This window comes from Triturus cristatus, chromosome 10 (genome assembly GCF_964204655.1).
Source record: "Triturus cristatus chromosome 10, aTriCri1.1, whole genome shotgun sequence".
Classification (NCBI taxonomy): Eukaryota; Metazoa; Chordata; class Amphibia; order Caudata; family Salamandridae; genus Triturus; species Triturus cristatus.
Window position 1 is genome coordinate 1,144,935,708 of NC_140593.1, and position 24,889 is coordinate 1,144,960,596.

Genomic DNA, 24,889 nt, shown 5'->3' on the forward strand with positions numbered 1-24,889 from the left:
CAATGACTACTTAACCTAGCAATAGGACCACATTGAGGTGAACATTTGCTGAGGAGGATGTTCTAATGTGGTTATCTATCAAATTGAAGAGCTGAACAAAATTAGGATTAGCTCTTACTAAAATATTGGTCATAGTAAAAATTGATAAACAGTTTGAATTCACAATTCCATATCAACAGGAAGGCTTGAAACAAAACAGTCCTGCATGTGTGCATTTATCAGGTGACGGGGTTGCAGGTGTGGTAACACATGCATAAACTCCACAGAACACCTTAACTGCCCATGTTTCCTGGAAAAGAACTATATCATATGAGTTAACATATTCTAGTCGGCTCCCAACCTCACGTTTCCCAGCTAACCCTACGATAGTCCAATTTAAAACCCTGATCTCTCCGAGACCCCCATGTGGGCTTGGAATTACAGCAGCTGGGCCATTTGATTTGCCAAGGGTTACATTAGGAGCTACTGTTCGTGGTGCCCTAACCGCATTACCAGTCCCCTCTGTCGATGAGTACCAGAGTCAGTCCTGCTTCTGTAATCCTGAAAGAACCGAATATCTAACAAAAGCTAACCACCCCGCCCCATCCCCAATAATATGTCGCTAATTAGCCATAAACAAGTTAGGTGACTGTTCAAATTAACATTTCCTGCTGGACAGCATTCACAGAATGACTCTCACAAGTCAAAAGAAGGGAGGTATCCACCCACAGTAAGTTGCTAATTTACATAATTGTGAACAGCCCAGCTTAATGAACATCTTGTTGAACAACATTGCATGAAATGTACGTCAAACACCATTGACAATGCCAGGCTGTCCATCTGTGTACGTATATATACACACATACACAGAGACACACTTCCAGACACCCTTCTATGGTCCCCACTAAGGGTGGCCTCTTAATTCCAATGGGCTGGTATCAGGAGTTAATGACCCCATTAGAATTATGAAAGACTAAGGCAGATCTCTTGGCTTTCACACAGCCAAAATCTCCATCAGTAGAACTGGGCCCAGAATTACAGCTCTTCGGTAATTCCTCATTTCTTAGTGGACCCTTAGTGCCCTACATTCCATGGCCCAGATTTTCCCCTATGCTGGTGTTACTGACACTCCTGGCATCAGTAGCTCCAGGGATGGGTAAAAACGGACCAATTTCTGGGCTGCTTGTAACAACGGCCTGAATATATACCCATTTTTATCTGTTCTGAGTTTGGTGCTGAAGGTAATTCACCTACAATCTAAAAACAACTCTTAATGGAGGATTATTTACATCTACTGACACACATTAGAGGGAATCCACCGGATCTGCATACCCTTATTCAGAGTTAGTCCAAAACAAATCACGGCGAGACCGGTCTATCAAATTTAAGCATCGATTTATAAAATCAAGATGATTACAGAAAAAAACACATTACAAACATAACTGTGAGGACTGTGTGGTGTAGCCCAAAAGACCTGGAAACTATTAACTTGTGTGTCACTTGAATGACTTATTACTGTAGAACTAGAAAAGACCATCAAATATTTCAAACTTGCATTACTTATAACAGCAACGCTTATGCATGTGCCAGTCAATGCCCATTATACAAATCATTAGGCATGAGCCCAGGGGATAAAACCAAACTTGATTTTGTCTAAAATCATTGATTATTTTAAACCCTTTGGAATCTTAATCGGGGTCTACTTCAGGGTAATAACTCGACTGAATCAACAAATGTGGTTCACCATTATCCCTACTAAACACGTATACATTGTAACATAAGCAGAGTTTATAGTCTCAGCATGGGACAAGCTTTAATTGAGAAATTACACTCCAGGAAATCTTGAAATGAACTTGCGACAGATCCGCTGGGAAGCTCCGACACCTATTTCATTTCCAGACCTCCCAGTTAGGGTTATTTGATCTGGCGATTTATTGCGAGTCCGCTAGCAGGCACCCTACAAGTTTGAGTAAGTAAGTTGCTCACTCAAAGGGTACTTCACTCAGCAGCAAATGGAGTCCAGCCGAAGTGGTGCTCTTTTTAACAGGTGCCTGCCACCGATGTTTAGGCTATCACACAACAACTGATTATTTTTATTTTTTTTATTGAGCAGACTAAATACACACAAGAAGGTACTAAAAATAGAAGTAAATATAATAACACAATTCATACTATACAATCCTTTTCATTAAAGATAAGATGTAATCACCACAAGTATTATACATTAGAAGAAAACCATTTCATGTATACTAAAGTGCGAGTGCTAAAGTTCCATACACCCGACAAATATGTCTAACCCTGGAGATCCTTTTCCATTTGATCAAGATACTTCCATACTGAAATACATTTTCTAGTAGCTCCCACCCTTTTCGCATAAACTTCTTCATAGGTTTTTACTTGTTTCATTTTGTTATACCATTCGGGAAAGGTCGGGCTTTAGTAGTTTTCTAATTCTGGAGGATCAGTGAACGTGCCACCAAAAAAGAGATTGATAAAAACATTTCCCCCCCCCCCAGTTAAAAACTGGATTTGCCTCTGTTTTGATAAACCAAACAGAGCCAGCTCAGGCTGTATCCTACTCACGAGCGCACGGCTAAGCTCAGCACACATTTTCACCCAGAACTGGCTCAGCTTTGAGCATGTAAAAAAACCACATGTAGCCAGCCACCCTCCCCAACCTATTGACACCGAAAACACTTATTTTCAACCTCGGGATACATTTTATGCTAAGCTTGTGGAGTGTAATAAGCCGTCCAATGGACAGAAACACCATTCTTTTAAAATTTGCGGCTCTCAATGCCTTTCTGCCATGTTGAGAAATAGTTTGCCACTCTCCAATTCAAAAATTGCAAGATAATTCTTGTTTTATTTTTTCAAGAAAATTGGTAACCAATAGGGGCTCACCTTTATTTCGAAATACTCGATACCTATACCTCGCAATTTGGTTCTAAACTCAGCAGCTAAAACCTGAGGGGTACCTATATTTCCTGGGAGTATATATTTATCTATCAGTGATCTAACCTGGAGGTAGCTAAAAAAAAGAGTAGCCTGCTCTGATTGCCGCCTCTAGCCTGAACCTCATCCCAGTTAATGCATCTACCTCCTATTATGAAGTGGCTTAGCTCCTTAAATCCTTTTATTTCCCAAAGTTTCACATGGTTATTCTGAATATAAAGGCCCAAGCTTCTGGACTCTGTCAAGCCCAGATATTCAAATCCCGAAGACTGGGCCTTTAGGGAATAGAATTTCTGAAGTCTGCTGGTAAATGCTTGGAGCGTCTTGTATCTTGTTTTTTCGGAAAGTTTTGATGTTTTTATAAAGACCGGAAGCTGTGATCCAGCTTCATGGATCATCTTACTCAGGAAAAAGCTATCCAGAGATCCCTTTATTATCAAGTAACCGAACAACTATATCCATAAATGCTGCTTCATAATAAGTACGAATATGGGGGCGTGCCAGCCCACCCCAGCTAGTATCCAGTTGAAGGATTGATAGTTTTAGCCTTGACGCTTTTTTATTCCAAATAAACTGGCGAAATAATTTTTCCAATTCTCTAAAATAAACTGCATTAACTTTGATCGGAACATTTGAAAAAATAAATATTAATAAGGGTAGTACTGACATCTTTATTAGTGCAACACGCCCAATCAAAGTAAGGGGAAGAAGTGTCCACTTGCCCAATAGATCTTTAATTTTACTCAGAGTTGCTTCATAATTTAATCTAAATAAATCTGCATATTGGTTTGAGATGTAAATTCCCAGATATCGAATCGGCTCAAGAGAATAAGCTTGTTGTTTTAAATTATCTGGGAGGAAATTGCTACACACCTTTAACGCCAATACTTCCGTTGTTTTATGATTGATTTTGTATCCACCAATCGCCTCAAACTCAGCGAATTCCCTTAAGATCATATCAATATTTTGCCTTACCGGTTTAAGATAGAGTAGAACATCATCTGCGAATAACTTTCGTTTCGCCATCCCCTCTATTGGAGTTTTAATATCTATATTATCCCGAATCCTAACGGCCAGAGGTTCGATGAAAAAGGTAAACAAAACTGGCGACAAGGGGCACCCCTGCCGGGTCCCCCGTATAATATCGATTTTGCCTGCCAATTTTGAGTTTATCCTGATTACATGCAATTTTACAAGAAGGCTACAAAAGTGTATATTACTTAAATAAGGAGCTTGAGGTTTCCATTCAGAATTTCAAGAAATGCTTGAACAAGTGATATAAATAACACAGTAGCCTTGTCTTCTTCTCAAGAGATTCTCAGTCCATGCATTAATAGAAAAGCAACTGATGCAGGGAGATTCACATAAAACGAGTGTCACTGTTTGATTACAAGGGCACTGATCCCAATAAACTTTGCGTGTTACTGATGATCTACCAAGAAAACTCTGAGATTCAAATATAACTGGGATATGGGTTAACCAGCCTGAGTCAGGGTTCTTGCAATAAAACTCTTCAGATGTTTCTAAACTACAACAACTAGGCACTGATTTGCACATGGTCGGGCCTGTTCCATGCACCAAAAGTCCTCCAGCCGTGAACAAACGCTTTCCCCATCCGTTTCTGATTCTTTTTTTGTGATGATGCTTTGCGTTATCCTTGCTTTGATGTGTGATAAACCCTTGCATCCACAGTGGAATACAAGTGTGCTGGAAGTCTAGTGTAGTGTATTAAAAGACATAAATAAAAATGAAATGAAACCTACAATTCGGGCGTGGTCAATGCTTACTCCAGAATTTCCCGTCATCAGTTATTGGCATGCACTGTTAGCGGGTAATAGATTCACAGGCTTATTTGCAGAAGCAAAATTGAAAGCAGAGATTATCGGAGGTTGATGCGGAGTTAATATTCAAAGATACTTTCTTGATAATTCATTGGGAGTTATTGAGAGATTGAAGATGGTGAGTAGAGAGTGCATGGAAGAGATCATGACCATGTTTGGATCTAAGAATAACAGAACGCAAAGAACAGAGGCACATTAGGTTTCATGCTTCGTTCTTGGTAAGGATCTGCTCCCTTATGAATTGAGGCTAACAGGTCCATTCACAGTGTACCTTAACCCACAGTGCGCAAGTGTCGCATGTGAAATTAGACCAGTGCAACCTTTCACTTCCGGCCCCCTCAGGTTGAAACCGATCTGGGGTTGCTTGTCTTTTCCCTCAGAAGAGACCTTCAGTTCGGGCTTGACTGTTGCTACTGGAGCAGGACCAAGAATGATTTGCATCAATCAAGATTCAGAGCAGGGCACAGCATTGAAACGGCACTAACTCACATTGTTGATAACGCAGTGAGAGCCCTTGACCAAAATGTCCCTGGTCTCCTGATCCTTCTAGACTTGGCCTTCAATACCATCAAACACGGACACCTGATTGATCTCCTGCAACATAGAATGGGATTTTCGGGCATGGTCCTAAACTGGTTTGGCTCCTTCCTTCACAACCGCACGCAAAGGGTCAAAGTTAATCATGCCCTCGCTTCCAATACCCCTGTCCTGATTGGAGTCCCCCAAGGTTCTACGCTATCACCCACTCTCTTTAAACTGTTTATGGAGCCTCTGGCAGTCATTCTAAACAGTGCGTACATTCAATACCACATGTATGAGGATTATACGCAATTGTACCTGAAGATCTCCACGCAAGAGGACATAAAAACTTTAAATGCTGCACTTGCCCAAACTTGACAATGGTTGGCTCAGAACCATCTCCTACTAAATACGCTCAAAATGGAATTTCTTTTGATCACCCCACCTAATCACTCAGCTCCTACCCTCGACTGGATTAAACACCTAACTGCTCTGAACTGTACACCTCACGTTGTAGACTCTGCCAAATCTTTAGTTATCACCTTGGATAAACACCTAAATATGCAAGCGCACATCAGTGCTACTACTAGGGGTGCCAATTTCCAAACCAACACACTAAAGAAAATCAAACCATTCCTACCCCCTGAAGAGCTCAGGCCGGCAGTTCAATCTCTGATTATCTCTAGAATGGAATATGGGCTGGTGACCCTAGCAGGACTTCCCAAAGCTAGCTTGACCCCACTCAGAGCTACCTTGAATGCATCAGCCAGACTTTTAACAGGCTCGAGGAAATTTGATCACATTTCACCCGACTTGCTGCAGCTAAATTGGTTATCCATTGAGGCGAGAATCCGACTCAAGATAGCTTGTCTGACGCATAAAGCCATTCACCACAATACCTCATACTACCTTGCAAATAAACTTGAGCTATCGGGCTCCAGCCGGAACCTCAAAAGTACATCCACCCTTCTCTTGAAACCTCCAAGATTCAAAAAGAAAAAAAATCATACAACCGTGCGTTCACCGGTCTTGCACAGAGAATCTGGAACTCCTTGCCATCTGAGATCAGATCCAATCCATCCACGACTTCCTTTAAAAAAAACTGGTCAAAAGGCTACTAATGAACGAATGTTAACGAGTTGATCATGCTTGTGTGTTTTGTCAAGAACAAAAACCTTGAATTATTTTCACTGATGTTCCATTATTTGCGTTTGCCCTCTTTTTGTTCAAGTCCTAGATAGCTCCTTTAACTGCATTGGACTGTTTGATTTTGCTAGTTCCTTCTTTCTGCTAAAATTCTTTGTGGCACATCGCACGTTTCTATTGTATGATGTTTTACCAGGAGCGCTCTATGGCACCTCCGAAACACTATACTCTTTAATTTTTGAATGTTTTCCCACAGGTTCTAACTTCACTTCCCTGGATTATGTTTTGTATACTTGCTGGTGCTAACTCTGTACAGCGCTCTGATACCTTTTTGGGTCTTGTTTGTGCTCTATAAAACGCTTCAAACAAATAAGTAAATAAAAATAAGGTGGCCTCTTGCCAGAAAGGCACAGTGGGTGAGAAAGGATGGTCTGGAATGTGGCTCGAGCGAATGCCAGTGGATGAGATTAATGCAAGCATTCGTATTATCACTTTGGTCTTTTCCCACAACTTGGCGTGTAGCATTAGGAGTTTCAAACATTGGGGTGTCTCTGACATTCCACAATGTATAACAGTTGGTTACATAACCTCTTTTCCACACATCCTTCCTCTTTGTTCCTGGGGAGCAACTTACCTGAATTTAGGAAGTGAATTACATCACCATGGTAGTGGGACGGGGATAAACCAGTGGTTAAATAATAGCAGTATGTAGATAAGGAGTGAAAGGAAAGGGTTGCAACTGGAAGACTGCTGAAGAAGAAAACCTCAGGGCTCACACTGGAACCACCATTACCAATCCCAGACGTCCATAAAGAATTAGAAGCGGTCTTTTGTAGGCTAGAACTGCGGGCTGGTGCACATGGACAGGTGTTTGCCCTCCACAACCCCACGACAAGAAATACGCTTTATGACCCACCTGGCTGGTCCATTGGAGCTGGGAGTGCCACGCCCCTAGTAGGGTATCGTAGAATTCCGTCAGCTGCCGCTGCAAGGTCCAGTCCCCCTGGCACAGGTCCTGCCATATGGTCACCAACTGCACCTGTGAAGAGCACAAGGGCATACTTATGCAACTGAACAAAGGCAGCTCTGCCCCATCAAGAGGCAGGAGAAAAATCAGATACAAAGTTGTGCAGTGCACATGGTCACCCCTATGCCTTGCTGAAGCCCATGGCACAGGAGCCCCGCTTAACAGATGAAATCATTATCAGCAAGTACACTCTGAAAGAAACGCAAAATACACAGAGCGCCATTAAAACACAGGATCAACAGAGATGGAACCAAGCTGTGCCTCTGATGCCGATCACTTTGTTACGTTGGATTGATCCCCTGTATTTGCTATGACTAACCATGGGAGGATGGGGGCATCGCAAGAGGCGTACCATAGCACTCCTCGAAAAGACAACCTCGCTTGTACAGGGTAGGATCCAGGTAGCAACGTTGCCATATTTCAGCTTTTAGACCCGGTCCAAAAATAGTGCAGACTAGGAATGCTGTCCATACATACAGGCAGGCTTCAGGATGGGAATGTAGAAAGGAGGCCATGGAATGGGTTGGTGCTGAGAGTCAGTACAAACATCACAGATAAAATGCCGGATTCAGTGTGCACATAAGGCTAGAGCGTTCGTAGTAGTTATAGTAGTATAATGGTTCTTGTAACAAAGGGATACTTAAGGTGAGAAGAGAGAGGGTGCCGGGGTCTCAGCCGCATATATGGTTGGGAGCAACCAGGATACGAAGATGGAGTAAGGGTGTTTAGACAGGAGCTGCTCAGGTTTGAAGAAACAGCTGCATGCAACACACCACCTTTCTAACCCTCTGCAAGTAATCTTGTTGCGTCTCTCTCAAGATCACTGAAAAATAATTTAAAGCATGCGTGATACGTACAAAAACACAACTACATTAGACAGCCACAGTGAGTGAACGGAAATCTGGTTTAACTCCGACTCTGGAATATATTGCTCGGCCGCTTGGTAACTCAGTTTACCAGTCGACTGGCCATCCGCAGGCCGCACGACTTGTTTACAAGTCTAGGCTTTACTAAATGAAGTCTTTGCGGATCATATTTGCCCCTCTGTGGCAACGCCTCCACCCCAAACACACAAGCTTCAATCTGATGGGGTGTATTGGGCAGACATTCAGCTTCCTCCAGACTTCTGGAGCCACTGTGGTTTCCAGTGAGAGATTAAACACACAGACACTTCAGATAAAAGGACTTCTAGGCACTGCACTACAAGGGGAAAGAACCCACGCAGTGCGCTCAATGGACAACGACTCCACCTCTAGGTAATATTCCCACAAGCTGCACTTCAATAGAAGGCATCCACATACTGCACTTCCCAGAAATGAATGCACACACTGCACTTCATAGAAATGGAATGCACACACTGCACTTCATAGAAATGGAATGCACACACTGCCCTTCATAGAAATGGAATGCACACACTGCCCTTCATAGAAATGGAATGCACACACTGCCCTTCATAGAAAGTGAATGCACACACTGCACTTCATAGAAATTGAATGCACACACTGCACTTCATAGAAATGGAATGCACACACTGCACTTCATAGAAATGGAATGCACACACTGCCCTTCATAGAAATGGAATGCACACACTGCACTTCATAGAAATGGAATGCACACACTGCCCTTCATAGAAATGGAATGCACACACTGCCCTTCATAGAAATGGAATGCACACACTGCACTTCATAGAAATGGAATGCACACACTGCACTTCATAGAAATGGAATGCACACACTGCACTTCATAGAAATGGAATGCACACACTGCACTTCATAGAAATGGAATGCACACACTGCACTTCATAGAAATGGAATGCACACACTGCACTTCACAGAAAAGAAATCAGTGAATTCTCCACCCTAGGGGAAAAAAATCCCACTTGCTACACATCAAGGGAAGGAAATCACTGCACTTCATGGGGATGAAATCTGCACACTGCACTTAAAGTGGAAGAAAATCACTATACTGCAAGAGTAAGGAACCTGTATGCTCCACTTTATGCAAAACCACACATTACTCTTCAAAGAAAGGAATTCGCTGAACTGTAAGGGGAAGGAATGTACACAATGCACAGCAAGGGAAAGCACCCACACACTGCACTTCTTGAAAGAGAAATCCGTACACTACACTTCAATGGAAGCATTCACTGCACTCCAAGGGGTAGAAATCCAGACACTGCATTTAGAGAGTAAGAAAACAGCATACTGCAAGGTGCAGGACCCCTACGCTGTACTTTATGGATAAGGAATACCTGCAGGTTCCACTACTAGGGTAAGAATCCAACACTTTGCACTTCGAGGGAAGGAATACCTTCCACTGCACCTCAAATAAAGGAAATCTACACACTGCAGTTAAGGGGGAGGAACCCACACACCGCACTTCGTAGAAAGGAAATCTACACACTGCTCTTAAGGGGAAGGAACCCACACTGCACTTCATAGAAAGTAAATCTGCACACTGCTCTTCAAGGAAAAGAACCCACACACTGCACTTCACAGAAAGAAAATCTACACACTGCTCTTCAAGGGAATTAACCCACACACCTACACACCATTGTGTAGGTGTGTAAGGAAACCTACACACTGCTCTTCAAGGGATGAAATCTACCACTGCACTTCTTAGAAAGGAAATCTACACACTGCTCTTCAAGGGAAGGAACCCACACACTGCACTTCACAGAAAGGAAAGCTACACACTGCTCTTCAAGGGAAGGAACCCACACGCTGCACTTCATAGAAAGGAGATCTACACACTGCTCTTCAAGGGAAGGAACCCACACGCTGCACTTCATAAAAATAAACGCTACACACTGCTCTTCAAGGGAAGGAACCCACACACTGCACTTCACATAAAGGAAATATACACACTGCTCTTCAAGGGAAGGAACCCACACACTGCACTTCACAGAAAGGAAATCTACACACTGCTCTTCAAGGGAAGGAACCCACACACTGCACTTCACAGAAAGGAAATCTACACAATGCACTTCAAAGGATGAAATCTACCACTGCACTTCTTAGAAAGGAAATCTACACACTGCTCTTCAAGGGAAGGAACCCACACACTGCACTTCACATAAAGGAAATCTACACACTGCTCTTCAAGGGAAGGAACCCACACACTGCACTTCACAGAAAGGAAATCTACACAATGCACTTCAAGGGATGAAATCTACCACTGCACTTCTTAGAAAGGAAATCTACACACTGCTCTTCAAGGGAAGGAACCCACACACTGCACTTCACAGAAAGGAAATCTACACGCTGCTTTTCAACGGAAGGAATCCACACGCTGCAATTCATAGAAGGGGAGTCACGTTACACTTCAGGGGAAGGATTTCAAACAGTACACTTTAAGGAGAAGGCATTCCATCCATTTCATACACTGCACTTCACTGGAAGGAACCCACACTGCACTTCACAGAAAGGAAATCTACACACTGCTCTTCAAGGGAAGGAATCCACACACTGCACTTCACAGAAAGGAAATCTACACACTGCTCTTCAAGGGAAGGAATCCACACACTGCAATTCATAGAAGGGGAGTCACGTTACACTTCAGGGGAAGGATTTCACAGAGTACACTTTATGGAGAAGGCATTCCACCCATTTCACACACTGCACTTCACTGGAAGGAATCCACACGCTGCACTTCATAGACAGAGTCACGATATGCTTCAAAGGAAGGATTTCACAGAGTGCACTTTAAGGAGAGGGCATCCCAAACACTTCATACTCTGCACTTCACTGGAAGGAATCCACACCCTGAACTTCATGGAAAAGCAATCACTGGCGGTTCCCCGGCTAGGCATAGAATCCCATGCATGATGCACTGCACTTCATAGAAAGGGAATCCACACGATGCACTTTAAAGGGGGAAAAATCACAGACTACGCTTCACGGGGGAGGCAGGCTACACCCTACACCTAGTGAAAGCCTTCCTGCACTCGAAGGAGGAAACATTACTAGATACAGCACTTCTAGGGGCAGTAGCCCGTGAAAAGTGCATCCTCAGCGACACAATGATCTTCAAGGGAGGAGCTATGAAGGGACACATTGGTTGTCCCTAACTGGACCTGAAATTTTCATTTTTTAACAACCGTCAAGTGATCAGGTTTTTCTGCCGAAAATAGGAACACAAAGGAACAGGACATTTGGTTCTGTGTCAGAGGTGAGTTGCAGCTGCTGCAATCACCAACCTGCGCTGGCAGCTCACAGAGCAAACAAGATATTATTATAGAGGACACAGTACAGGAGACACTGAGACGTCACAGGTGACGAAACCAGAGCTAGCGAAAGCAAGGAGCAGACCAGCACATTCCCGAGAGCAGACTCTTATCCCAGTCGCCGAGGCTTGGAAGTCTGTCGAGCAGTGCAACAGCGCCACCTATTGCCCGGCGACTGAAAGAGCGCTCACCGAAGGAAGGGTGGGAGAGCAGTCAAACGTAATTAGATTGATAATAACTTGATTTTTAATGTAGCGCTTTCCACTCTACTTCTGAGCTTTCTAAGCAATGTAAACAATTACTCCCTAAAGTAACGTACTCAATTTAGCGAGTTTAGGACTAGTAATTCGAATTCGTGACATTTAGATAACCGCATCACTCACTGGTGTGTCCAGAGAACCTTATTTTTATTTTATTACATTCCTCTCCTTTTTGGGTTAACATTTTAATGGCACTCTGACACCCAAGCACACATAAATAAGGTGATGGGAGGCTGGTTGCAATAACTAACCACTGACAAATGCCCAGGGTAGCATTCCAACCCATTGTTCAGTTTGCTCAACAAGCCACCTCGGATTAGACTCAGCCATCTGGAAATCAGCCGTGATCCTGCTCCAATAGGACCAGTCCAGCCCATACTGCCAAACTAGGTCCTCTCTGAACCGGAAGACAAGAAACCCAAGACCTGCTTTACCCTGATTGGGGCTCTTCGGTTGGCTGTAACGTTGTTCCAGTGGCACAGTGAGCAAGGGGCCCGTGTTTGGGCATACCCATGGCCTATTAGGGTGGTACATCAAACACACAAAAGGTGGTGGGTGGATGCTTACAATACTTCTAACCGCTGGCAATCGCTCAGGGTGGCATTGCAACCCATCTTTCATTTGCCTGCCATGCCCCCTGCGTATGCCCGGGTCTGGATTAGATCCAGCCATATGGAAGTCAGTGTTAGTCCTGCTCCAAAAGGAAAGGTTGAGCCCAAAGTGCCAAGCCAGGTCCTCTCTGAACCGCAACACAAGCAACCCAGGACTGGTTTTGGCCACATTGGTCTTCTTCAATCGGGTGATGGATGGAAGGTCCTCTGTGGCTACCACTAACATGCAAACCACAGAGCTGCCACGTTTTCATTATGCAGGTGTGACAGTTATGTACGCGGTCTGCCTATGTGTGATATTTACTTGGTGTCTGTTGGCGCTTCGAGTGGCACTTTATCCTAAGCAGAAAAAAAACAAGTGCAGTGCGGAAATGTCATGTGTTGTTTAATTCTATAAATGGAGGTACAAAATCTGTGTTTATCCTAAGAGCAGTAACAATGGAAGTACCAGGATGCACAGGGAAACCAAAAAAGAAAATGAACTACACATCTAACAGATGATTACCAGAGATCTCTAAAGGTGTCTCGCATCATGTCCTGGTCTACTTTCTTCTTTGAGGCGTATTCATGAGAAGCAATGGTCACGTGCAGTGCGTGTACCAGAGGCCACAGTGCTTAATTTGTACATGAAGGAGGGTCGGTGCCCAAAGCTCTGCTCAGAAGCGAGTGGCTGGTGCAATGAAGTGCCAAGGCACGAATAGCAAAGCTGTGTAGCGATTCACCCAAAGCCTCTTGCATGCCCTACCAGAAACTCCCTCGCCCTTAGCTCACTTTTGCACTGAGATATAAAAAAAAGTGCTGGTCTCGTAAAAATAAGTGCCGGTGGCCTCCACCGGCTAAAATTAAGCACCGACTGGTCACAAGAAGTATGAAGTTCAACGCTCTTAGCCAAAAACAACATCCAAGGCTCCTAAGCAGAAATGACAGTCAAATGCCCCAGGAAGTAACAAACATCATGATCCTAATCAGAAACAACCGTCAAGAAGCCAAAGCAGTAATTACATTGGGCCCAAGCAACGGACCCCATAGGCAGCAGCCGGTAACAACCTTCAATGGCCCAGGCATTTATGGGTTTGAAAGACACCCGGCATGAACACGTTTCAAGGGCCCCAGGCTTTAAAGAGCATCAATGGCCTCAGGCAGTAATTAGCATCAACGACCACGAGGCTCAACGGCCATCAGGCAGTAACCAGCATCAATGGCCACTACCGTGATGGTTGTCAATACCTCATAGGGTAAGAAGCCCTCCAGAGGAAAGGGGGGCACAGCTCGAATCGGCTTTGCTGGCATCAGCCCAAGTACCCTTAATGAATAACTAAGGGTACCTTTGGGGCTCCACTGGATGCCAGCGTGGGCACTGGATTGGATGATGAAAGGCTCAGCCTGGGGTCAGACACCTTGGTCTTATAATTGTCACTACCTTGAGTCACACACCTCCACCTGCCTTCCCCATATGGTTGCACGGAAGAACCAGACCACAGCAGGACGGGTAGAGGCACTGGCCTGAGTATGGAGCACGGAGATGTAGCAGCCACCGCGTTAGCGACACTTAAACTGCACCATTACTACTGCTGGATTTCAATAACGCACCTGAACGGTCACTGGCACCGTGTACAACACCCACTATTATGCCACTATCACCTGTCAGGCTCCATCCACCTCACTCACTCACAAATCATTAGCACAACAGGACTGTGGGAGCACCATGGCCTGCACTACACTCCGCTCACTTCAGTCCTACACAGTGAGCCGGATAGGTGAAGTGTGGGGGCCAGAATGAAGCATGACAGGCAGCATGGAACACGGAGGCCAGAAAGAAGCAGGACATCTAGAATGAAGCATGACAGACAGCATGGAAAACTGTGGCCAGAATGAAGAACGGACCCAAACGAAGCATGGCAGACAGCACAAAACACGGTGGCCAGAATGTAGCATGGCAGACAGCACAAAACACGGTGGCCAGAATGAAGCACAAGGCCAGAATGAAGCAGAGTGGACAGCATAAAACACAGTGGACTGAATGAAGCACGGTAGACAGAATGAAGCATGGCAGACAGCATGAAGCACGGTGGACAGAATGAAGCACGGGCCAGAATGAAGCAGGGCACACAGCATGAAATATGGTGGACAGAATGAAGCATGGTAGACTGCATGAAACCCGGCAGCCAGAATAAAGCAAGACACACAACACGAAACGCGGTGGCCAGAATGAAGCACGGCAGCCAGAATAAAGCATGGCAGACAGCATGGACCACAGTGGCCAGAATGAAACACGGGGCCAGAATGAAGCATGGCAGACAACATGAAACACGGTGGCCGGAATGAAGCACGGGGACAAGAATGTAGCATGGCAGACAGCATGAAACAGTGGTCAGAATGAAACACGGGGACCAGAATGAAGCATGGCAAACAGCATGAACACGGTGGCCAGAATGAAGCACGGGGACCATAATGCAGCATGGCAGACAGCATGAAACAAGGCGGCCAGAATGAAGCATGGCAGCCAGAATGAAGCAAGACACACAGCATGAAACACAGTGGCCAGAACGAACCACAGGGCCAGAATGAAGCAGGGCAGACAGCATAAAACACGGTGGACTGAATGAAGCACGGTTGCCAGAATGAAGCATGGCAGATAGCATGAAACACGGTGGCCAGAATGAAGCACAGGGCCAGAATCGAGCAGGGCACACAGCATGAAATATGGTGGCCAGAATGAAGCACAGGGACCAGAATGAAGCATGGCAGACAACATGAAACACGGTGGCCAGCATGAAGCAGGGGGACCAGAATGTAGCATGGCAGACAGATTGGACCACAGTGGCGAGAATGAAGCACGGGGGCCAGAATGAAGCATGATAGCATGGAACACAGTGGCCAGAATGAAGCATGGGGGGCAGAATGAAGCATGGCAGACAGCATGAAACACAGTGGCCAGAATGAAGCACGGGGACCAGAATGAAGCATGGCAGACAGCATGGAACACAGTGGCAATAATGAAGGATGGTGCCAGAATGAAGCAAGCAGACAGCATGAAACACTGTGGCCAGAATGAAGCATGGGGACCAGAATGAAGCATGGCAGACAGCATGAAACACGTGAGCCAGAATGAAGCAAGACACAGCACGAAACACGTTGCCAGAATGAAGCATGGCAGACAGCATGAAACACGGTGGCCAGAATGAAGCACGGGGACCAGAATGAAGCATGGCAGTCAGCATGAAGCACAGCAGCCAGAATGAAGCACGGCAGCCAGAATGAAGCAAGACACACAGCACGAAACATGGTGGCCAGAATGAAGCACAGGGCTAGAATGAAGCAGGGCAGGCAGCATAAAACACGGACTGAATGAAGCATGGGGGACAAAATTAAGCATGGCAGACAGCATGAAACACGTGAGCCAGAATGAAGCACAGGGCCTGAATGAAACATGACAGACAGCATGAAACACAGTGGCCAGAATGAAACACGGCAACCAGAATGAAGCAAGACACACAGCATGAACCACAGGGGCCAAAATGAAGCACTGGGCCCGAATGAAGCATGACAGACAGCATGAAACACGGTGCCAGAATGGAGCACGGGGACCAGAATAGACAGTACGGGGTCACAATGAACTGCAGCAGACAGCATAAAATACAATTGCACTGTTGGTTCAGCGCTAGTGGTTCGACCATGGTGAGGTATGGACAGCAGAAACCAAGAAGGCTGAACTGTTGGGCAGAGGGCTTATTGGGGATAATACCCATACAGACCAGCAGGAACTGGAGTATTGAAGACCAGAAGTGACATTCAATAGCATCGAAAAGGTTCGCAGACAGCCAGACTCCGTGCAAGGTTTGAGCTCTAAGCAGCACCTCCTACTGCGTCCCCCACACACCTGCAGATATCAGTTCACATCCCAGGCCTCTCCAGATGGCATCTCACAAGGTTCCCAATGGACCGTCTTTGTAAGAACCAGAAAAAGCGTGTCCGCATAAGCGCAGGAGGCTGTCTCCATGCCCGACATTCAGGGTAAGGGCTAACCATGCAAGGTTTCTCCATTTCCATTCATTTTATGAACATTTATCATCGATCTATAGCTTGGAATTCGACATGAATAGGCTTAAAATATTTATATTCATCCCCAATGATACCAGATCTGAAGCAACCAAGGTCAAAACGTGCATCCAGGGCTCGAGTCGGGGTACCACGCGGGTGGACGGCGTCCCCCCACTTATTTTACCGGGTTTTTACCAGGTGGACGCCGTCCCCCCTGCCCAAAAGATGCAGCCGGTACCCGAGCCTGCGCGCGCGCTCAGCACTCACCAAACCCCACCTTCTATTGTCGAGAGAGGGCGAACAGAGCTCTTTAAGTTGTTTCACGTTGATGGAGCCGTTCAGTATGACAGACGGGCGCTCGTGGCCGTATATTAGAAAAGGTCAGTATGTGTTTATGCATTTCAGACGGAGACCGGCAAATTTACTGTGGGCAATAAATACGCACCGAAAAAGCGCATCTTTAATTTCCCCGCTCCTTTGAGTGTCAATACGGTGACTAATTCCAACGTAAAGATTCTCATTTGCCCTTTGAACCTGCCCCCATCGCCTTCTAACCTTTGTTAATTAGTGGGGACTACATCTCGTGACGTCACTTCCTGCCGTGATGTCACTTCCGGTGACACCACCTAACTTGGAGCGTCCCCCCACTTCTTTTTTTAGGACTTGTGCCCTGCGTGCATCCAAACAGGGATGGGGACACTACACTGGCCGTCCTCGTGTGGCAGCACCTGCCGCCTGTGCTCCACTTGTTCAAGCAAGGGCCCTTCACAGTAGTGGTGTAAGCGCTCCGCCTAAAATCCACCCCTTCGAAGCTGGGGACATGTCCGGGAAGAGCGGTGACAGGCCATTATTGTTCCTTTCTGAGAGTTTTAGACAAGTGGAACTGTTGTTGCTCGCATTGTTCTGGTAAATGATGCCCATTGCAGATTTTCTAAGTAGTGTTAATGTTAGCCAATGAGATGCTGGCAATTGCATCTGAGAGTCATCTCTTCCCTTTCACCCCCTAGGCCCTGAAACCCTTCATTGCCTAGAAGAAAAAGCAAGAAAGCCAGCAACAAACTTATTTTGCATTTCACAACTCTGCACTATTGCAATAGATCAGGGGATACCATCTTCTATTTTTGTTTTCTTCAACCAAGGGTGATGCATTGCGGGTCTTGTAGTTTTGCTTTTAACAGTTTCAGCATGGGCTCAAAACCCCAGCATACAAAGAGCTGTTGGCTAAAATCCAAAAATTGGCCACGTGAGCTATGCTTTACAAATTTTACGAAGTCATCAACTATGTATTAAAATTTTACAAAGTCAATTACTCCATTAAAAAAAAAAATCCTTTTAATCAGTGGATTCCATATCTTGCACTGGTAAGCATTCACAAGTACTACTGTTCATGGTATGTACAGTCTCCTAGCTATGGGCTCCCTAGTTTGGGTGCGTTTATGTCACTTATGTCGATAATTTATATTCTCCCCTACTGTTGCACTTGTATTAAAATTGTATGTGGGGGAGATAAAATGTTGTTTATCAGTGTCTCCCTACCACAAATTTAAAAACAGCAGGGTAGAGTAACAGACCCTACTTCTCTTTTCTGTCAAAATATTTTTGTGCTTGAATATTCTTCAGGAATATCGATATCTCACATCCTGTAGTGTGAAATGGACCCTGTTTCATGTGGCATGCTGACCAGCCTCAGGAAGAGGGTGGGGAAGGAGATGGGGCAAATTTCCTTAGGCCTCACTTCTTGAAGAGGCCTCGAAATGTGCTATTGAGAGGCTGCCAGAACATGCAGCATGTTTCACAGAGTAAGACACTGCAATCGTAGCCTGTGCTATGAACCGGGCCATGCCCACGCTGCCAAGACACACTCACAGGTGACTGGCTGAGGGAAATGGGAGTGTATAGGCCTTGAGATCGTAAACCACATGTTTGCCACCAAAGCAACTCATGCCTCGCTACCTGTACCACTAGGGGAGTGGTAGTGAGGCATGGACGCCCAGGTCCCATAATTCTGAGCAGCCCCACCTGTGCTGTATCATGTCTAGAAAACCAGTGCAGTGGAGGCTGAGGAGAGCGCTTAGCTTATCCTGGACCTCCTAACCTGCTGCAAGTGTCGCGGATTGCCACTTTATTTATAGCCGAGTTACATAAAAAGTGCATACTTTAGATTATATATATAACTGTACTGAGTGGCCTTTATTTGAGATAGTGATCCATGCCATTTCTGCCTGTAGTCTTATTGATGACTCGAGAGGCAAGTCAGCTGGTTTCTTTCTACTGCAGAGAAAGATTAGGGCCTAATAAACTATACACAAGAGAGATTGTTCTACAAGTTAATTATTTGAAAGTGCTCTAAGAGGCAATGACCATGGAAAAGTAGGCACAGGGAAGAAAAGTAATCGCCTAGGCCTAGGGCTACATTGTTTGGTCAAGCTTGTAAGCCAAGTTGAACTCAAGTTTCCTTATCAGACATTGTGCAGTTCTGATCTTGGATGGGTATCACATTATTTCCCCTTCTGCCCTAATGAAAATTGTATTAGTGTAGGATTAAAATTTTGTTAAGTGCACAGTTACTTTAGAAAAAAATGTCCCAGCACTGGAAGCAAGGGTAGGATGACCCAAGAGGCATGAAATGTGTCTAAGGCCACCTATATAAGGCCTTTATTGCTGTTATTGATGAAGCGGCATTATGGTCTATTATTCCATGCACAAGAGAGGTTTTTGGACAGTGCACATCCTGACCTGAAATATTTCAAGGTTCTCTCGAATATGATGATCAAGGAGGCGCAGGGAAGAAAACTAATTGTCTAGGGTCACACAATTTGGACAACTGGGAAGCTGTGATTGAAACCAGATATCTGGGTCAGGGCTCCACAAATAGTGTGTTTGCACAGAATCCAACAAAAGCTTGACTAACCTCGTTATGTTATGCAAGTGCATTCAAAATATCCTTTGTAATTTTATAAGATAGGGCAACAGAAACACCCCTCTTCATAGATAAGTGGAAACCTTCCCGACTTAAGTGGACAGGTACAGCTAGGACAGCATGGACACAAAATGTTCCCGTCACAGAACAGGGATAAATGGGGCAGCAACAGCGCAAGCCTCAGAGAACAGGGACAGTACGGCAGTAACAAAGCAAGCGCCCCTCCCTCACAGGACATACACAGATAAGGCATGAGGACTACAGGCAGCTTTCTGAAATGGGTGCGTGTGTCACTGAGATGCATCTATACGAGGATGAATGAGTGAATATGCGAGCTCTGACACCATTCTTGTGTAGGTGCTGTTCCGAGTGTGCATCCTGAAAGTCCTGCTGCTGTCCGCTGGAGACCTGCTGTTTGGGTTGATTCTTTGGTGCTCCATGTTTTGAGAAGTAGCTGTTAAATTGTAGGTCATTGTTATTTGGAAGTCCACGTAACTATGCTGTAGCCAGGCGCACAGGTAGCAGCCACTTCCTAAAGATTCTAAATGCTGCTCTCAGCAGGCGCTGTGCAGTCCCAGGCTCGGTGCTGCACCTGTTCAAAGGGCCGCCAGTGGCTGGGCTCATCCGTGAGCTCCAATGCTGCTCTCACCAGGCGTTGTGCAGTCCCAGGCTCGGTGCTGCACCTGTTCAAAGGGCCGCCAGTGGCTGGGCTCATCCGTGAGCTCCAATGCTGCTCTCACCAGGCGTTGTGCAGTCCCAGGCTCGGTGCTGCACCTGTTCAAAGGGCCGCCAGTGGCTGGGCTCATCCGTGAGCTCCAATGCTGCTCTCACCAGGCGTTGTGCAGTCCCAGGCTCGGTGCTGCACCTGTTCAAAGGGCCGCCAGTGGCTGGGGATTATCTGTGAGCTCCAATGCTGCTCTCAGCAGGCGCTGTGCAGTCCCAGGCTCGGTGCTGCACCTGTTCAAAGGGCCGCCAGTGGCTGGGGATTATCTGTGAGCTCCAATGCTGCTCTCAGCAGGCGCTGTGCAGTCCCAGGCTCGGTGCTGCACCTGTTCAAAGGGCCGCCAGTGGCTGGGCTCATCCGTGAGCTCCAATGCTGCTCTCACCAGGCGTTGTGCAGTCCCAGGCTCGGTGCTGCACCTGTTCAAAGGGCCGCCAGTGGCTGGGCTCATCCGTGAGCTCCAATGCTGCTCTCACCAGGCGTTGTGCAGTCCCAGGCTCGGTGCTGCACCTGTTCAAAGGGCCGCCAGTGGCTGGGCTCATCCGTGAGCTCCAATGCTGCTCTCAGCAGGCGCTGTGCAGTCCCAGGCTCGGTGCTGCACCTGTTCAAAGGGCTGCCAGTGGCTGGGCTCATCCGTGAGCTCCAAAGAGAGCCGGGCCTCACCAGTGGAGCATACTGACTATCTGAAGACGTCAAATGCTCCCTTTAACTTACATTTAAAACGTCGAGACAATATGTGTTTAATGTTGGCATTTTAGACTGCGAACCCGTCAGAGAGCTATACAAAGGGAAACCATCAACCGCACGTGCCCCAAAACCTAGAGGAACACGTCACACCTTACGGAATAGTCCGGAATAAAGCATAGAACATTGCATAAAAAAGAAATAAATACGTTTAAAGTGAGCTTGGGCACAGAGAGCAGCAGGTAGGGTCTGGAATTCTGTACTGAGGGTCGGGCTGACCTTGAGAACTAGACAGTGCCCGAAGGGCTGCTCTGAAAGGTCGGTGTCGCTAAGGTTGGTTGGCTATTTGTGGGCTCTTTTATAGTCTGCTGGGCCCGTTCTAACTGGACATTGCGCAGATGTTAACACAAGCTTTGCCTGCATTAGGCAAACATCCATGCAGTCCCCAATACCTTGCCAGCCACCTATTCGGCGTGTCTTACAAGTTCAAAACGGCACCAATTTGCAAATGTGGGACACTTTTTTGTAACTATCTGATTTGCTAACGTGGGGCACCTTAGTTTTGGTGCCTGGGCCAATTTCGTGCCCCCGCCGGACGCTGGTTGATCACACTGAGACGCCACAGTCAGGGATGCCGCCCCTCCCCTCCAGCAGCATCCTGGTCCTCACACTGAGACGCCACAGTCAGGGATGCCGCCCCTCCCCTCCAGCAGCATCCTGGTCCTCACACTGAGACGCCACAGTCAGGGATGCCGCCCCTCCCCTCCAGCAGCATCCTGGTCCTCACACTGAGACGCCACAGTCAGGGATGCCGCCCCTCCCCTCCAGCAGCATCCTGGTCCTCACACTGAGACGCCACAGTCAGGGATGCCGCCCCACCTCTCCCCTCCAGCAGCATCCTGGCCCTCACACTGAGACGCCAGTGTCAGGGATGCCACCTCTCCCCTCCAGCAGCATCCTGGCCCTGACAATGTCGGCACCTCCGGCCCTTGTTCTCCTCTCTGGTCCGCGCTGGATGGGCGGGCCCCCGGAAGTGAGGTATCTGATCGGATGAACATGGCCGCAGAGGCGAGGCCTGCTCCCCGCACACAATGTGCACATGAATGGGGACATCGCAGCAGCAGCACAGGGGAGAGGCCGCGGCTTTCAGTGCCAGGGCTGGGCTGTAATTATCGGTGAGGTGAGAAAGACGTAAAACAAGAAGGGACAAAGGGAGGGGCCGCCTAAGAATAGCGCGTCCTGGCTTTTTAGCGGGTTTTATTGCCGCACTCAGACTGGCACAAGGAAGAGGGCGAGTTATGACACAACAGTTACAATTGGCCACCATTAACTAAAACACTTAAATGTGAAAGTCACGCCTGATCCAGCAGGGACCGGTGCGGACTGCTCCGAGACGTACCGAGGGCGGGACCAGGGAGCGCTGTGCTGTGCAGTACTGTACGGACAGTACAGAGAGCTCGGGGGCATCTCAGGCCCCTGTGCCGAGACTGCGCAGGGTTTCTCCATGGGTAAGTGCGAGGCCTGCAGTCTGATATGAACCTTTATCTACAGGCATAGGGTGCTCAGACATGGAGGGCCAGCACGGATGCTAAAAGGCCTTTAGCACTGGAGGGCAGGGTCAGCTTAGGTGTTTTCGGGGCCTGGACAATGCCTTTTTGGGGCCCCCTTTTAGCAGCTCTACTGAATCTTGCCCCCCATTTTCTGATAATTCAGGAACACACAATGTTGAATCATTTACATTTTCAGAAAAGGGGTCAAGGTATTGTTGCCCACTTGAATGCCTCCATAGAGGTGATCCACCACAGACCAGTCTGATGTCTCCATGTACAGCAGCTGAGGAGCCCCCTGCTTGCCTGCTCGAAGGGCTCCTGGTTTAGATAGTACAAGGAACACACTGAGATATGGTGGAGTAACCTGGATGGACGCATGCCAGTCTGCCCGGAATAAGCATACCTCCATTGAGGTGATCCACCACAGACCAGTCTGATGTCTCCATGCACAGCAGCTGAAGAGCCCCCTGCTTGCCTGCTCGAAGGGCTCCTGGTTTAGATAGTACAAGGAACACACTGAGATATGGTGGAGTAACCTTGATGGACGCATGCCAGTCTGCCCGGAATAAGCATACCGACATTGAGGTGATCCACCACAGACCAGTCTGATGTCTCCATGCACAGCAGCTGAAGAGCCCCCTGCTTGCCTGCTCGAAGGGCTCCTGGTTTAGATAGTACAAGGAACACACTGAGATATGGTGGAGTAACCTGGATGGACGCATGCCAGTCTGCCCGGAATAAGCATACCTCCATTGAGGTGATCCACCACAGACCAGTCTGATGTCTCCATGCACAGCAGCTGAAGAGCCCCCTGCTTGCCTGCTCGAAGGGCTCCTGGTTTAGATAGTACAAGGAACACACTGAGATATGGTGGAGTAACCTTGATGGACGCATGCCAGTCTGCCCGGAATAAGCATACCGACATTGAGGTGATCCACCACAGACCAGTCTGATGTCTCCATGCACAGCAGCTGAAGAGCCCCCTGCTTGCCTGCTCGAAGGGCTCCTGGTTTAGATAGTACAAGGAACACATTGAGATATGGTGGAGTAACCTGGATGGACACATGCCAGTCTGCCTGGAATAAGCATACCGCCATTGAGGTGATCCACCACAGACCAGTCTGAAGTCTCCATGCACAGCAGCTGAAGAGCCCCCTGCTTGCCTGCTCGAAGGGCTCCTGGTTTAGATAGTACAAGGAACACATTGAGATATGGTGGAGTAACCTGGATGGACGCATGCCAGTCTGCCCGGAATAAGCATACCGCCATTGAGGTGATCCACCACAGACCAGTCTGAAGTCTCCATGCACAGCAGCTGAAGAGCCCCCTGCTTGCCTGCTCGAAGGGCTCCTGGTTTAGATAGTACAAGGAACACACTGAGATATGGTGGAGTAACCTTGATGGACGCATGCCAGTCTGCCTGGAATAAGCATACCGCCATTGTGGTGATCCACCACAGACCAGTCTGATGTCTCCATGCACAGCAGCTGAAGAGCCCCCTGCTTGCCTGCTCGAAGGGCTTCTGGTTTAGATAGTACAAGGAACACACTGAGATATGGTGGAGTAACCTGGATGGACGCATGCCAGTCTGCCCGGAATAAGCATACCTCAATTGAGGTGATCCACCACAGACCAGTCTGATGTCTCCATGCACAGCAGCTGAAGAGCCCCCTGCTTGCCTGTTCGAAGGGCTCCTGGTTTAGATAGTACAAGGAACACACTGAGATATGGTGGAGTAACCTTGATGGACGCATGCCAGTCTGCCCGGAATAAGCATACCGCCATTGAGGTGATCCACCACAGACCAGTCTGATGTCTCCATGCACAGCAGCTGAAGAGACCCCTGCTTGCCTGCTCGAAGGGCTTCTGGTTTAGATAGTACAAGGAACACACTGAGATATGGTGGAGTAACCTGGATGGACGCATGCCAGTCTGCCCGGAATAAGCATACCTCCATTGAGGTGATCCACCACAGACCAGTCTGATGTCTCCATGCACAGCAGCTGAAGAGCCCCCTGCTTGCCTGTTCGAAGGGCTCCTGGTTTAGATAGTACAAGGAACACACTGAGATATGGTGGAGTAACCTTGATGGACGCATGCCAGTCTGCCCGGAATAAGCATACCTCCATTGAGGTGATCCACCACAGACCAGTCTGATGTCTCCATGCACAGCAGCTGAAGAGCCCCCTGCTTGCCTGCTCGAAGGGCTCCTGGTTTAGATAGTACAAGTAACACACTGAGATATGGTGGAGTAACCTGGATGGACGCATGCCAGTCTGCCCGGAATAAGCATACCGCCATTGAGGTGATCCACCACAGACCAGTCTGAAGTCTCCATGCACAGCAGCTGAAGAGCACCCTGCTTGCCTGCTCTAGGGACTACCAGGTTAGATAATACAAGGCAGAGGTT

General features: G+C 47.1%; 1 protein-coding gene across 1 annotated transcript in view; it reads right to left on the minus strand.

Moving 5' to 3' along the window:
* Positions 1-24,889, minus strand: part of COG7 (component of oligomeric golgi complex 7) — a 338,508-nt gene that overhangs the window by 224,453 nt on the left and 89,166 nt on the right. Inside the window, exon 7 of the mRNA XM_085629498.1 lies at positions 7,357-7,479. Coding sequence (XP_085485624.1) covers positions 7,357-7,479 — 123 coding nt within the window. The remainder of the gene's footprint in view (positions 1-7,356; positions 7,480-24,889) is intronic.